General features: G+C 46.7%; 2 protein-coding genes across 2 annotated transcripts in view; both read right to left on the reverse strand.

The window, feature by feature from the left end:
• Positions 1 to 15286, reverse strand: part of LOC309564226 (alpha-2-macroglobulin-like) — a 289760-nt gene that overhangs the window by 239028 nt on the left and 35446 nt on the right. The window contains exons 2-3 of the mRNA XM_082268853.1: positions 4475 to 4658; positions 1902 to 2061 (exon numbers count right to left, since the gene is read on the reverse strand). Of these exons, the coding sequence (XP_082124979.1) occupies positions 1902 to 2061; positions 4475 to 4658 (344 nt within the window). The remainder of the gene's footprint in view (positions 1 to 1901; positions 2062 to 4474; positions 4659 to 15286) is intronic.
• LOC309563301 (uncharacterized protein) lies at positions 5928 to 8437 on the reverse strand (the record flags this gene model as incomplete). Its single annotated transcript, XM_082267703.1, has 2 exons — positions 5928 to 6873; positions 8337 to 8437. The coding sequence occupies 2 exons, from the start codon at positions 8435 to 8437 to the stop codon at positions 5928 to 5930; spliced, it is 1047 nt and encodes a 348-aa protein (XP_082123829.1).

Here is a 15286-nt window from a genome sequence, read left to right on the forward strand (position 1 = left end):
AGACCCCCAAAAAATGCCCCAAAAAAATGCCTGCAACAACACACCTGGGCTTTTTTTTTGGCGCAAGCGTTTTTTTGGGCATTTTTTTTGGGTCTTTGGAGGCAGGCATAACATCTGAACTTCTGTATAGGGGTATATACACACACACACTTATATGTATTTATACAGTTACACATATATAGGTGTGATAGGAGCGGAGCCATATGCCTGTTAATTATTTAATTAGCGCAAGCATAGGTTTCTGCTACTTTCACACCTATATATGTGTAGGTGTATATATACATACATGTGTGTGTGTATATATACCCCTACACAGAAGTTCAGATGTCCAAACATGTCCTCAAAAAAGCCCTATAAACGCCTGCAGCAAAAAGCAGGGTGACAGGGGCGAAGCCATATCTCTGTTCTATAAGTGTTCTAAGAGAAACAATCTTTTCTCTATAGCGGTCACCCTGACATGGAAGGGTTTTGTCACCCTGCCATAGCAGTCAGAGTCAGTTCACCCTACACTACACTACGGTCACCCTGGCACTTAACACTTTCCCTACAGAAACTAGATTTTTGAATCTAACTAAAGTGGAAAATAGCACCCTAACTACACTAGATATCCCTTTACTCACACTAATAATTGCTAAATGACACTTTGAGAGCAGAAGTAACAGAACTGCTTCCACTCTCTTCCACAGCCCTGTATTAAAATGGTGTAGATTTGGCGGGGCTATCTTATATACTGGGGGGCGTATTCACTAATGATTGGCCTCTGGACCCCCTAGTCAGTCCAATCACATTCCTAGCATTCTCCTGCCCCCTCAATTGGCTTTTACTGATGGTTCTGGTCCAATCACGGGCTTTTAAAGTCCATTTCCTGTCCCATTGCATTTTGGTCGGTTCTGGTTGCCGAATTCCGAACTTTTTCATCAAAAAGTTCAGAATTCGGCCGAACCTCGAACAGTCAATGTTCGGGTCGAACCGATGGTCGACCCGAACCGTTCAATCATCCATATTCATGAGATGGCCAGACGTTCCCGACGTTCAATGTTTTCTAGTGGCCCTGTGCTCATTGCCCGGCAACGTGGAGCTCGATTGGCATTTGAACACCAGAGTTGGCAGGTTCTCCACTGGCACATTGTGCTTTTCGCAGATGAGAGCAGGTTTACCCTGAGCACATGTGACAGACGTGAAAGGGTCTGGAAAGCTGTGGAGAATGTTATGCTGCCAGTTTACAATGCTTAAGTAATGAATGAACACAGGAGTGATTGGTACCGATTACTCACTGTGGTTGATTTACTAAAGGCAAATAGTCTGTGCACTGCAAGTGCAGTTGCTCTAGATCTGAGGGTAACATGCAAGAAAAACAGCATTTTTGCTTGCACATGATTGGATAATAGAAATCATCAGAGCTTTCCCTCATTTCAGAGCTTCCCATTAGATCTAGCAAGTGCACAGTATATTTGCCTTTAGTAAATCAACCTCAATGTGTTCATTCAGGAAAGGAAGGGGTTGTTAACATTTTTTTTAAATAGCAGTCCGGGGGACAGTTCTGCTATAACTTAATGGTCAGCGAAGTAACCATGAAGTTATAGCAGAAGGGAGGATGCAGCCAATATAAGGCTTACTGACCTTGCAAGCTGAAAATGGTTCCGTACCCCCCTATGATTTATGTCGGTAGCAGAAAAAATATTAATAAATGCATTTTTTTAATACTCTTTTGTTGAAAAAAATATAAGGATTGTCATGCCATTTTCATGGCCATACTCTGTGTATTGCATGTGCCCTTGGCATTGGGGTCTAGCATTGTCCCTTGTGTGGACTTTTTTGCACATGGCACGTGCATCTCACTGGTTTATCTATTTGCTGGAATGGAACATGCCTGTAAATCTCTATTTTAAAGCATCAGTTACCCGTTTGTCCTGGTTTGTACACAGCTTTGTCTGTCTGAACTAGAAGGCTGGATCTCCTCTTCTTCACCAGAACTTTACTGCTCTTCACTATTGTTTCCCCTGCATTCTCTATGGAGATCTTCAATATGCCAACCACCTCTGACTCTACAGACTTGTTAACCTTAGTGAGAAAAAAAATGAATAGGTTAGAATTGAGCTTTAAGACACTAAAGTCCCTGTATATAAGAGAGCCAACTAAACATGTTACTAACTGAAGCTGACCTAGACCACTCAATGTACAGATCACTTTCACCTCTTGCTTTTATGAACCTTTATTGAAAAGAGTGTGTATAGTGTTTTTGTTTATTTTCTCTTTATTCATTTATTAGGAATCTGGCACATGGCTGATTAGGGTTGTACACTGTCGAGGACAGGGGTTTCCACCAGCTGCAAACAGGAAGCCTGCACAAATCAATGACAAGGTGACACTGTCCACATCTATCCACAGCTGGCTGTCAATTAGGGACAGATGTGCACCTCAGCATGTGAAATGTCTGGGTCTAGGAGCACACATCTGTCCCTAACTGCAGGTAATCATTCCATGTGCAATTACATGTGAACAGCTGCAGACAGCCATGGACAGTGTCAACCTGTAATTAAAGTATATAAGTATATGGGTTTTATTTCCATTGCCGATTGAAAACACTGTGTCCATGATAGAAATATGCTGACCTGGCAATGTGTGGCACTAACTGGCCATGTGCATGAGCCCTGTGGTCAGGGTTAAAAAATACAGTTTTTGTATTTTAGTATACACCCAGCAGGTGGAGATCTAAGCTCTTTATTATGTATTTGACATACCATCCATGTCCTCATGACATTTATACTAACACGCACGCACGTGGCAGAGCAGTGACCCTCCTGCTCCATCTCCCTGTTTGGAAGGCTAACATTTATACTTTTTATTACTATTATAGAGAGCCTGAATGAAAACCACTTCTCTTGGGGTTTTTCTTTAGAAAAGTCATAGTGTCATGGGTGTCCCTCCCACTTGAAAAAAATACAATTATCGAGCCCAAAACATTATAAATTTCCTTTACTAAGAGAACAACTTTTAATATCAGTTATCAATAGTAACCATTCAGCACTCATCTTTATTTCTCCTAATAAATTAACGTTCAACAGATTAAAATAAGCTTGGATTGTGTGCTAGGACTATGGATTCAAACTTACCATCATTGTTCTGTTCACTGTTCTCTTTTAAAAAGAATCTGATTATAATGTCCACAAACATAAGACAAGGTTTTCTCATTTTGCCCACATATGGTTAGATCAGAGAATAATAGTGTGCCTGCCTTGGAGTCCCATTGTTCTCTAGTTGATCCTGTCAGGGGAATAGATCAGCCAAGCAACACCACACTAGCTCAAGCACAGTACCAAATCAGGCACTTTAAATTCCCTCAGGGGACCAGGGAAAAGCACCACCAACCAACCACCAAGGGGAATCAGCAAATCACTAGATGGGCCCTGTGTGTGTTATATAGATAACAATACCATTCAGGGTCAGATGAAGGGCAACTGGTGCCCTTAGCACAATGGTGCCCCCTTGGCCCCTCCATTGCTTAACTGATCAGACATTATTTCACAATAGGTGCTGAAAGTGAAATTAAAGTTTGAAAATTGATAAATCATCATGTTTTCATATTATTTTTTTATCAAATGGGCCATGGATCAAAATCAAGCAAGTGACCTAGGTTTTCTATCTGAAATAATGAGGGAAAGTATTTATTTGATGAATGCAAACTAAAAATATATATATATTTACTTTATATTTGTTTTCACAATTCTTCCTTTGATATTCACACATTGAAATTAAAAAAATATATACTCAAAATCCTTCAGTTATAAATAATTTTTTCACTTTGAACCTAAAACCCTGTAAGAAAATGATTTTATTAATATTACTTATACCATTGAAGTCTATGAAGATTTAATGATCATGCATTGCCAGGAGGGCGGGGGCTTGCAGAGCAAGATATAGACAATGTAGGCCGTGGCCATCGGATCATTATAAGGATAGATCTGTGGATGGTGGAATCTGTTAGCTTAGGTCAAAGGGGCAAAACTTATAAGGCTATTTTGTTTTAAACTTTACTTATTCTCTAAGGGCATGATAGCTATGCAGAAAACTATGCAGTTCACCCTTCCCTTGATGCCCTAAGCATGTGCTTATTTTGCTTAATGGTTATTCCAGCCCTGAAAAAATCTGTTATACTGATCCCCTAAATCCCCTCAAGCCAAGTGGTGACAATTATCTTACCATCTCCTCCACTTTCGGCTTTCACTCAAACCTTAATTGAGGAGTGGGCAGACAGGGAAAATGACCATCATCGATTGCCCTTTTTGGGATGAAGTCACAGTATTCTCCACAGGACCTACCTAACCTTTTGGCTCCTACCTATTCACCTGACTCTCAAACCCCAGTCAGGTTGGATCTCACATCTTAACCATCTCCTGTTTTAATCATCCCCTTAGTCATGTAGACCCTCTGTTTATTTTTCTTCTGCCGGTCAAACTTTATGCATATTTGTTACCCTGATTGGAACACAGGTGAATATGGAGTCCTGCTTGAAGCTCTTCTCTACAAGAGTTGTGTTCTCTTCTTCCAGATTTAAGGAGATCTGTACTCTGCTCTTGCCCTGAGCCCCCTCCAGGTGTATACATATGGTTTCAGAATGCTTGGAGCGAATCTCGGAGGGGAAGATGACCACATAGTGCCTAAGAAGATGAGAGCACATTTTAGAAACCATAAATTATGCAACATTTGTTTCTCTTTAATAGTCAATCAGAATATTTGTACATGTAATGTATCCAAACCATTCACATGCTTTTTTTAATTATTTTTTTTACCTTTATCTGGTTTTCCATAGACAAACATTTAAATAAAGAAAAAAATCACATCAATCAAATAATCATTCATATACATAAAATCCCCCGATTCCCCCCCCCCCTTCTATTTTGCCACTTTCTCCTTTCTCCTCCCTCACCTTTACTAAGTCTTCTTCTCTCCCCACACCTCCCTCCTCCTCTATACTTCCCATATCTCTGTGTATTTCCTCTTTTTCCTAAACTCTTCCCATCTATTCCAAATAGTGGCAAATATCTCTATTTGGTCCTCTCTACTACTGCTCAAATATTCCACTTTATACATGTACTTCATACGTTTAAACAATTCCTTCATCGTAGGACTCTCAGGGTCCAATCATTTTTTTGAGATTGCCCCTTTTGCTGCATTCATTAAATTTTGTACCAAAAAATTCTTGTATTGTTTTATTGAGCTATGTGTGTTACGAAATAGACAAAGCCACGAGTCATCTGGGATCTTCATTTCCGCTATCTCCCCTATATATTTCTTTTGGTTGAAAATGTAATCTTTATTTGCATAAAAGATATACAAAAAACAATACTTTGTCGGGGTACATTCTCCCCTGTACTGCGACGCAGCGCATAAATACACTACATTACAATACATTTCCGGTCATACAAATAAATACATTCAATCAAATACATTCATTCTGCGGTATGATGCCTGATGTGTTGTGCGGAGTAAGGATACCCCGTGCCATCACATCATGCATGACGCCGCAATACCCCTAAAACATGAAACTAAAAAACGTTGTCTATACGATGCATTATTCAAACAATATCAATATAATATAACATTTCAAAAAAGCAACAGGTGTGATGGGGGGGGGGGGGGTGGGAGAGTGGGGTAAGGGGAGGGGAATGAAATCACAAGCCCGAAGCTTTATTGAATGGACAGAGACACACAAGGGAGAGAGGGGGAAGGGGAAATCTTCAGACCTCCTCTCCCTCCATGAGATCCATCAGGTTATAGTCTCTGAGCAGACTGTGGACCAGTCTGCAACAGTCCTCAATGGACATCCTCTCCCGCTGGTGGATAAGGCGCTTTCTGGCGCACCATAAAGCGTCCTTAAAGCAACACAACAACCGCCAGGCGTTGTCAATGTCCTCCTGTGAAAATGTTCAGTGAAAAAGTCCATTCAGCACAGCGAAATGTGTGATGGCAGTCTGTGGAACAAAGTCTCTAAGTTCAGGTTCCAAGACCCTCAACAGGCTCTGTGCAAATGAGCACTCCCAGAAAACATGAAAAGACGTTTCCTCGTAGATGATGATACAAAAGGAGCAGTGCCTGTATCTGCACAAGTTTCTGGCATGCATGAATGTCCTGAGAGGCAGTCCCCCCTGGATTGCCATCCATGCCAGATCTTTATGCCTGTTGGTGAGTCCCTTTGAAGAAACATTCCTCCAGACCACTTTGCAAGTGGCTGAAGGGAGGCCTGGAACAGTCTCAGCAATGTCCGATGCTCTGATCAACTTGTAGATAGTTTTTGGCTTCCACAAGTCGGGCTTGACTCCATGCAGCACCTGCTCCTTGATGAACTTGAAAGTATCCAAGTAGTACCAAGGAGTGTCCCAGTTGTAGGGGATGGAGCTGTCCCATTTGTCCCATCCAAGAGACCTCCAGAGAGGCAGGAGGAAAAAACGGGACATGGAGTTGCCTCCAGAGTCCGAAGTTCTGTCTTCTAAAGTTCTGCGGATGCAGTTGCAGGCAAAGAACACCCCCAGTAGCGTTGCGATGTCAGGCACTCCCTTACCGCCCTTGAGGGGTTCCTTGAACATGACTGCCCACTTCACTCTGTCCATCTTGGAGCCCCAGATGAAGTGGAACACCGCCCTGGTTATGGCCTTACAGGTGTTGACCCGTGGGGGCCAGGCCTGGGCGAGGTACTGCAACACAGGGAGAATCTCGCTGCGGAGAACCAGTGTTTTCCCTTCGATGGGGAGTTCTCTGAGGCTCCATAGTCCAAACTTTTGTCTCATCTTGGACAGTCTCTCCTCCCAAGACTTCAGAGCTGTGCCCTCAGCTCCAAACCAAACTCCGAGAATTTTGATGAAGTCTGGCTTGATGCTGAAAGGGTGGATGCAGAAGAAGGCAGGAACCACTTTCCGAAGAGCATGATCTCTGACTTCCCGCAGTTGACTTTTGCCCCTGAAGCTTTGCTGAAGTCCTCACAGGTCTGGACGAGCGAGTCGATGGAGAGCTGGTCAGCACAGAACACCGTTACTTCATCCATGTAGAGTGAGCACTTGACAACCCTTCTGTCTGGTCCCGGTGTGGTGATCCCTCTGATCTCTGGGTTCTGTCGGATGCATTCGGCAAAGAGCTCTATACAGCAAACAAAAAGCAGAGGTGAGAGAGGGCAGCCTTGTCTGACCCCAGAGAGAATAGGGAAAGGGTCAGTTTTCCAGCCATTCACCAACACCGTACTACAAATGTCATGGTACATCACATTCACATATGAACAAAACATGTCCCCAAGACCAAACCTGTGCAGAGCTCTGCACATAAACTCATGGGAGACACGGTCAAAGGCCTTTTCCTGGTCAAGACTGACCAGGGCCGCGTGCACACGGCGGCCTCGAATGTACTGGACCATTTTGAGGGGGACCCCACGCCAAGCTGCCAAGCTGTTTTTACCCCCATTTTATTTTAATTTACATTTTATTTTTACAATTATTTTTTAAATTCAGCTCTCAGCAGGGAAGCCTTAAAAATCTATTAACTGGGGGGTGTGGCTTGGTCATGGCAGCGTGAATAAGTGCCTAGCTGTTGCTCCCGCTCCTTGGCCATCCCTATCGGCATATTTCGATGATTTTATAGATATATCATGAGCGTACAGAAGAAGTGGAGGACAAGGAACTCATCTAGGGGAACACCTACAGCCCCCATCCGTAATTTTTTTCCGGGTTCATAGGGAACTTTACAGAGACTGTTTCAACTGAGCCAGCGTGGCGGCCTAGGTCCTGCAGCCATGGAATCTCCAGCTCGGAGCTCCCTTTCCCAGCCTGTTGTGGCCGATGTATCTGCCGCTGGACCGTTATCCTTCTCCCAGCCTTCCACGGTAGCTCCAGGATCGGGTTGCCCAACTAGAACAGGCGCAGGCATCGCATAGTGACCTTCTGGCGGAGACCCAGCTCCAATTAGAAGACTTAGAAAACCGGAGCCGCCGCAATAATTTGAGGCTCCGAGGCATCCCAGAGGCGACCGCCTCAGAGAACTTGGTGAAATATGTGAAGGCGATCCTATCCCGCGTCGTGACTACTGACCCGCCTGTCTCATTTAACTTTGATGGGGTGCATAGGGCCCTGGGAGCGAAGCCAATGGATCCTGCTAGACCTCGGGATGTCATCTGTTGGCTCCACCGCTATGGCGTGAAAGACGGGTTCCTTCGAGAGGTGTGGGCGATGGGACCAATTGACTTAGAAGGAGCTGTGGTGACTATCTATCCTGACGTTGCCAGGGGGAGACTCCAACGACGATCTATGCTGAAACCTCTTTTGGAATGGATCAGATCGCCGGAGGTCACTTACCGATGGGGGTTCCCCATGCAGTTAACAATCCAAAAGAATGGAGTCTTCTTCCTCCTACGCAAGCGCGCTGACCTTCCAGAACTGTTCAGCTTTCTGGCCATTGAACCTGTGGAGGTCTCTGACCGGATGGCTCGCCTCCCTGACCGAGACCCTCAGCAGCAGCATAGTCGCTCCGGCCAGCCTCCTCCGAGATGCCAGCGGTTGGGAAGAAGAGGTTCCGGCTCTTGTGCTCGGGGACCGGCCGTGATGGCCCCGTAAACGTAATAATAATCATCTGGACCTGATTTGTAGGTACTGCCCTCACCGCGCTCTTTTGTCCCCCCTTCCTTTTTTCTGCCCCCATTTGTCCTACTATCGGCCGTGTTATGCCTTCCCATCCTCCCGCTGGCCCTCTGCGTTTTTGAGGTGCACCCTCCTGTGCCCGTTATATTACAGGACTGTCCTAACCAGGACATTGAGCCCACCAGTGGTCGGACTGGGCCGCCTTCGCCCCATCTGTACCCCGCCGCTGAGTTTGCTGAATGACTGCGGTGCATGTCCCTACTCATATGTGCTATGCTGCTCTTCTACTGGTAGTGCTCATCTGGAATCCCCTGTGCCTCCTCATTATTAGTTTGTCAGTAATTGCTTATTAGGCTGATGGGGACATTGGTGGGCCACTGTTTGATCCTGGTACTGGGGGGGGGGGGGGGTTGGGGTCCAATGGGTCTGGAGAAAGGGTGTTTTATGTTACTGTTATTATCCCTTTTTTTCTGCATTGTTTTTTTTTAACACGGGGATTCGGGGCTCTGTGATGGGTTGGGGGAAAAGTGGAAGCCGCTGTTGTGGTCACATCAGGTCACCTGCCCTTGCTTTGGGGTCTACCTGGCGGGTTCTTTCCCGCCCCGCATTTCCTGCTACACTTAGGGACAAGCCCTCCTCCTTGCCTGCTCTCCTATCATCCAGTCTGTTCCTTCCTTCATTTCTTGTGTCCCCGACCGTTCTCCGCTCCCCCCCTCCTTTCCTCGTTCCCTCGTCAACCCCCCCCCCCTCCCCTGTGTTATCGCCCTACCCTAAAGTGTCAACCCTCTCAAATTCCTCCCGTTCCACCCTTCCCTCGTTTCCCACCCTTCCTCCCCCTCCCTCCCCCTCCCTCCCTTGTTCTCTGTACTTCTCCCGCTCCCATCCTCCCCCCTCTGCCCTCTGAGACCGTTGTCTCAAGCCGAGCTGCTGCTCTTACTGTTTACGGGATGACTGCTCTCCCTCCTCCCCTATTCTGCTTTCCCTCATGAGGCTGGCTCCCGGGGTGTGGGGGGTCATATATTCTCAGTTGGCAGTGCCCCTGTTCTGCCTATTTTGCTATAGATCCCTCGGGGTTCCTAGAACTCGCTTGGTCTCCTGGAGTGCATCTGTCGCCCTCTGCCAGTAGCCGCAGACTTTGATAGATAGCCGGTCATTTTGGATTTCTGCAGTCCACTGACTGGTAGTCCTCTCGGCTGGCTGTCCGGAATGGCAGAGGCGGGGGGGGCACTGTATGCACTTCCTGGCATCCTCCACTGGCGCTGCACTGTGCCGTGTACCCCTTATTTGTGCTCCTATACCACTCTCCTTGGTCATAGGGGACTTGGCGCGATTTGGAGCGGGATTGGGGGGGTATGGCTTATGGATCAGGCCCTTTCATTTTTTAAAGATAATTTGGTCTCCTTTTATTAGATCATTGTTACTGGTTTTCTCAGAGCCTCTTGCCTCCTATTACATGTTCAAGTTCCATGCTGATTTTTTCCTTGGTCCTATTTAACAGTCTACAGTATACTGTATGTCTTTCATTGAATGTTTCTTTACCCTTCATAAATGCTTCTAATATGTCTTCCAGGCCTTCTGTACTATTGCTTACTGCCGGTTGGGGTTTGGCTGAGGGCGGGAGCTCTCTTCCTCCTTTTGTGCCCTTCCGCTTTCCCCACTTAGGCCGACTCCCTAGGGTTCACTCCGTGCCACCCCACTTTAGGGGGGCTGGGACGGGACCCTTGGGTGTCTAGAGACGAAGTCTCAACAGCGTTGTTGATGCTTTAGAGTGGTTTTCTGGGCTCACACTAGTTGTGGGCTCACCCCTCTCTGCTACTCTCTCCCCCTGACTTTTGCCTGTTACTTTCTGGGTCTTCCCCACTCATTCTTTCCTCCTTTCCGCCTCCTGCTTGCCTTCTCCTCTCTCCTCTTCCCTTTATCCCCTCTCATCCATCTCCCCCTCTCTCTCCTTCTTTCTTTGCTCCCTTCCTTCCTTCCTCCGTTGCCTTTTCCTCTCCCTCTTATATTTCTCCCCTCTCCTCCTGCGTCTTCTCTCTTGCTTCCCCCCCCCTTTTTTTTTTTCTTTCTTCCCCCTCTAGGCAAAGATGGCCACCGCACACGTTGAACCCATCTGTTTTGTATCCCTTAATGTCAAGGGGCTCGATACATCGGAAAAATGTTCTATTGTATTGGCTGACATGCATCGCCATCGTGCCCATGTTTGCTTTCTACAGGAAACTCATTTCAGACTAGACAAGGTTCCCAAACTGGGAAACAAACGCTTCCTGACGGTACACCATGGTTGTCCTTCTGATTCCAGATCTAGGGGAGTGAGCCTCTTGTTTCGTAGGGGGTCTCCCTTGACTTTCTCTGATTCGTGGTACGATTATTCTGGTCATGCCCTTTTTGTCAAGGGCCGCCTGGGGTCGGTAACGGTCACCCTAGTTAATTTCTACTTCCCCAATTCTAACCAGGTTACGTTCCTTGAATTGATGTTATCACACCTGGCGGATTTTGCCGAGGGAGTTATCCTTATGGGCGGCGATTTCAATTTGGTGCTAGATCCGGTACTGGATGCCTCTAGGGGTGCCTCCCACATTTCCTATGCGCCTTGAAATGCATCAAAAAGAGTCTCCAAGCGCTCCACCTGGTGGACGGGTGGCGCATTCTCAATCTGAGTACTTACGATTACACTTTTTACTCTCCACCACATGACTCTTACACACGCATTAATTTTTTCTTGCTTCCCCAGTTCTTATTATCTTGCGTCGTTTCAGCTTCCGTTGGCTCCATCACCATTTCGGACCATGCTCCAGTGGTGCTGGAGCTTGACCTGCAGCATCCTGAGGTGAAAAAATGGCAGTGGAGGCTGAATGACGCCCTTCTCCAGGACTGGAAGATCCTGGAGGAGGTTAGTGCGGAACTGCGTACATTTTTTGAACTTAATGCCATCCTGGAGAGCTCTCCATTGATTGTCTGGGAAGCTCACAAGAGCTATTTCAGGGGGGTCCTGATTAAGATTGGCGCTCAAAAGAAGAAGGAGAGGACGCAACAGATGAACGACCTGATGGCAGGCATTGGGAATCTGGAAGCGGTTCATAAGCGCTCACAAGCGAGAGATACCTTATTGGAGCTTACTGGTCTCCGTGAACAGCTTTGCGCTTTGACGCTGTTCAGGGAAAAATCTGCTCTGGCCAGGTGCAAAAGATCCTTTTACAAACATGGGGATAAGTGTGGTAAGATTCTGGCAAGTTCATCCCGGAGATCCTTACGGCCTCTAGCTGAAAGGTGCAGACGACGGAGGAGATCACAGAGGTTTTTCGCCAATACTATGCTTCTCTTTACAATCTGTCCTCTGTGGGCACTTCCGAAGCTGCCTATTCCCGCATTCGGGAATACCTTCTGCGATCAGGTCTCCCGAAATTATCTGACGTGGAGATTGAACAGCTGGAGGACCCTATCCAGTCTTGGGAGCTTTCGGCGGCCATTGCAGGCTCACAGAATGGCAAGGCCCCGGGCCCCGACGGGTTCTCCCTTTTATATTGCAAGCTCTTTGAGGATGTCTTATCCCCACACTTCCTCTCCGCCTATAACTCGGCAGGCACGGGGGCCCAGTTTCCACTGGACTCGCTCCGAGCTCATATTACGGTGATAGCCAAGGAAGGTAAGGATCCTCTCTTGTGTCAAAACTATCACCCTATTTCTCTTATGAATATAGATCTGAAGCTCTTTACCAAGATCTTAGCATCATGCTTGGCCCCTTTGATCCCGTCACTGATACATGATGATCATGTAGGCTTTATATTGTCCCGGGAAGTGAGAGACAATACCACCAAAGCTATCAATTTGATACAAATGGTGCACACCCAAAAGGTACCCATGATGCTCCTCTCGACGGATGCCGAAAAGGCCTTTGACCGGGTGAACTGGTCATTTCTATCCGAAACCTTGACCCATGTGGGATTGGGACACCACATGATGTCTTGGATCCAAGCGATCTACTCCCGGCCCTCGGCAAGTGTCAAGGTCAATGGCATTCTCTCTCAATCGTTGGATATTTCGAACGGCACCCGTCAGGGATACCCCTTGTCCCCCTTGATTCTTGTTCTGTCCCTTGAGCCTTTCTTGCGGACAATCTGGGCTAACGCCGACATCAGGGATGTCTCGGTCTCTGCAACATTTTCGCCCAAAGTGGCGGCGTATGCCGACGACGACCTTCTGTTTTTTCTCACACAACTGTTGATCTCGCTTCCTAACCTCCTCAAGGAGTTTCATACCTATGAAGCCTTGTCTTCTTATAAGATTAATCCCCAGAAATAGGAAGCTCTTGCTATTGCGATGCCAGGGAGCATGGCATCCTTGCTTTGGGCTAATTTTCCTTTTAAATGGAACTCTTCGTGCATTTCTAATCTTTGTATATCCCTTCCAGCTGCTCCTGATTGTGTATTCGATTGCAACTTCCCTCCTCTCCTCGCCCAGATACGGAAGGACTTGGAGGAGTGGCAACGGGGTATGTTCTCATGGTTTGGTAGATGCAAAATTACCAAGATGAACATAATGCCCCGATTACTCTACGTGCTTCAGGCTCTGCCTATTGCGGTTCCACCCGCATTCCTCAGATGGGTGAACAAAACCTTTTGTGAATTCCTCTGGATTAGGCCCCCCCCCCATTGTCGTTGAAGATCCTACGTCTGCCTAAGCTCTCTGGTGGGATGGCCCTGCCTGATGCGGCCTTTTACCACTCTGCCTGCCACTTGGCACGAGTTCTGGACTGGTATAGACATGGCTCCCTTAAACAATGGGTGCGGATTGAGAAATCAATTTGTGAGTCCTCTCTGGAGGCATTTCTGTGGATCCCTTGCCGAGAAACCTTGCTTCTAATCCAACCATTGGGGCCACTCTGCAGACATGTCGGAGGGTGTGCCACACTTGGGGTCTCGCCCCGTGGCCATCCCCTCTATTGCCGGTGGTGGAAAACCCGGAGTTCATGCCGGGTGTAGGAGATCCAGGATTCCGGGTGCTGAAGGATCGGGGTCTCTTCCAGGCTAGGCACTTTATCCGCCGGGGTCAATGGATTTCAAGACAACGACTTACCTCCAACCACACTTTCGACTCCCTGTCCAACTGGCAGAAGGTCCAACTTGCCCATTTTCTGAGTTCTCTCCCACAGGCGACTACTATGACTAGACGCCTCTCACCGTTTGAGGAACTTTGCGCTGAGACATCCCCATTACGCCATACCATCTCGTTGCTTTACCGCATGCTGACTAGTGTTGAGCGAACACGGACTGTATTATTCGTGTTCGTACCGAATAATTGGATTTTTTTTACCCGAACACGGACACGGACACTTTACTGTATGTTCGGGTAAAAATCCGTGTTCGGTCGTTTTATTTCCGGGTTTTGCATGCTTTGGCGCTCTTTTCATGGCGGGCTTTCAACAGCCAATCAACAATCGTTTAACTGGTGTGCCTTAAGCCATCCCAGCCATGCCTGCAAATGTCTTAGTAGCTGTGATTGGCCGTCTGAAGCATGTGACCAAGTCTTTATAAGTTCGAGGCAGCCGCCGCAGCAGCGTCATTCTGCTGCTTAGCTAAGGGACAGAGCACACATCAATGTGCTGGCTGCTGATTAGGGAAAGATAGGCAGGAAAAAACCATTTGTGTCCGGATAGAATTGAGGGACAGGTCGGAGTGTTTAGGCAGGGCGAGTTGTAGGCATTTTAGGGATAGAGTCTGCTGAATTATAGGGTCAGTGTCTTCTACAAACTACAATCGATATTGCTGTGTGGGGGGTGGGGTGAATCTGCACTCAATCCTGATCTACGATCTCTTCTCAATCCTGTTAGGGACAGAGTCTGCTGAATTTTAGGGAAACTGTGTTCTACAAACTACAATCGATATTGCTGTGTGGTGTGGGATTGGAGATAGGCAGGTGTCAGTGATCCACATCCATTTTTCTGTGTGTGAGCTGCAGTGAACACAATCTTTTTGGGCTGCAGTGAACACAATCTTTTTGGGCTGCAGTGAACACAATCTTTTTGGGGTGCAGTGAACAAAATCTTTTTGGGGTGCAGTGAACACAATCCTTTTTGGTGTGCAGTGAACACAATCTTTGTGGGGTGCAGTGAACAAAATCCTTTGTGGGGTGCAGTGAACACAATCTTTTTGGGGTGCAGTGAACAAAATCCTTTTTGGGGTGCAGTGAACAACATCCTTTTTGGGGTGCAGTGAACACAATCTTTTTGGGGTGCAGTGAACAAAATCCTTTGTGGGGTGCAGTGAACACAATCTTTTTGGGGTGCAGTGAACACAATCTTTTTGGGGTGGAGTGAACAACATCCTTTTTGGGGTGCAGTGAACAAAATCATTTTTGGGGTGCAGTGAACAAAATCATTTTTGGGGTGCAGTGAACACAATCTTTTTGGGGTGCAGTGAACACAATCTTTGTGGGGTGCAGTGAACACAATCTTTTTGGGGTGGAGTGAACAACATCCTTTTTGGGGTGCAGTGAACAACATCCTTTTTGGGGTGCAGTGAACACAATCTTTTTGGGGTGCAGTGAACACAATCTTTGTGGGGTACAGTGAACAGAATCTTTGTGGGGTGCAGTGAACACAATCTTTGGGGGGTACAGTGAACACAATCTTTTTGGGGTGCAGTGAACACAATCTTTGTGGGGTGCAGTGA

Source organism: Pelophylax lessonae (genome assembly GCF_965119305.1).
Source record: "Pelophylax lessonae genome assembly, chromosome: 9".
Lineage (NCBI taxonomy): Eukaryota > Metazoa > Chordata > Amphibia > Anura > Ranidae > Pelophylax > Pelophylax lessonae.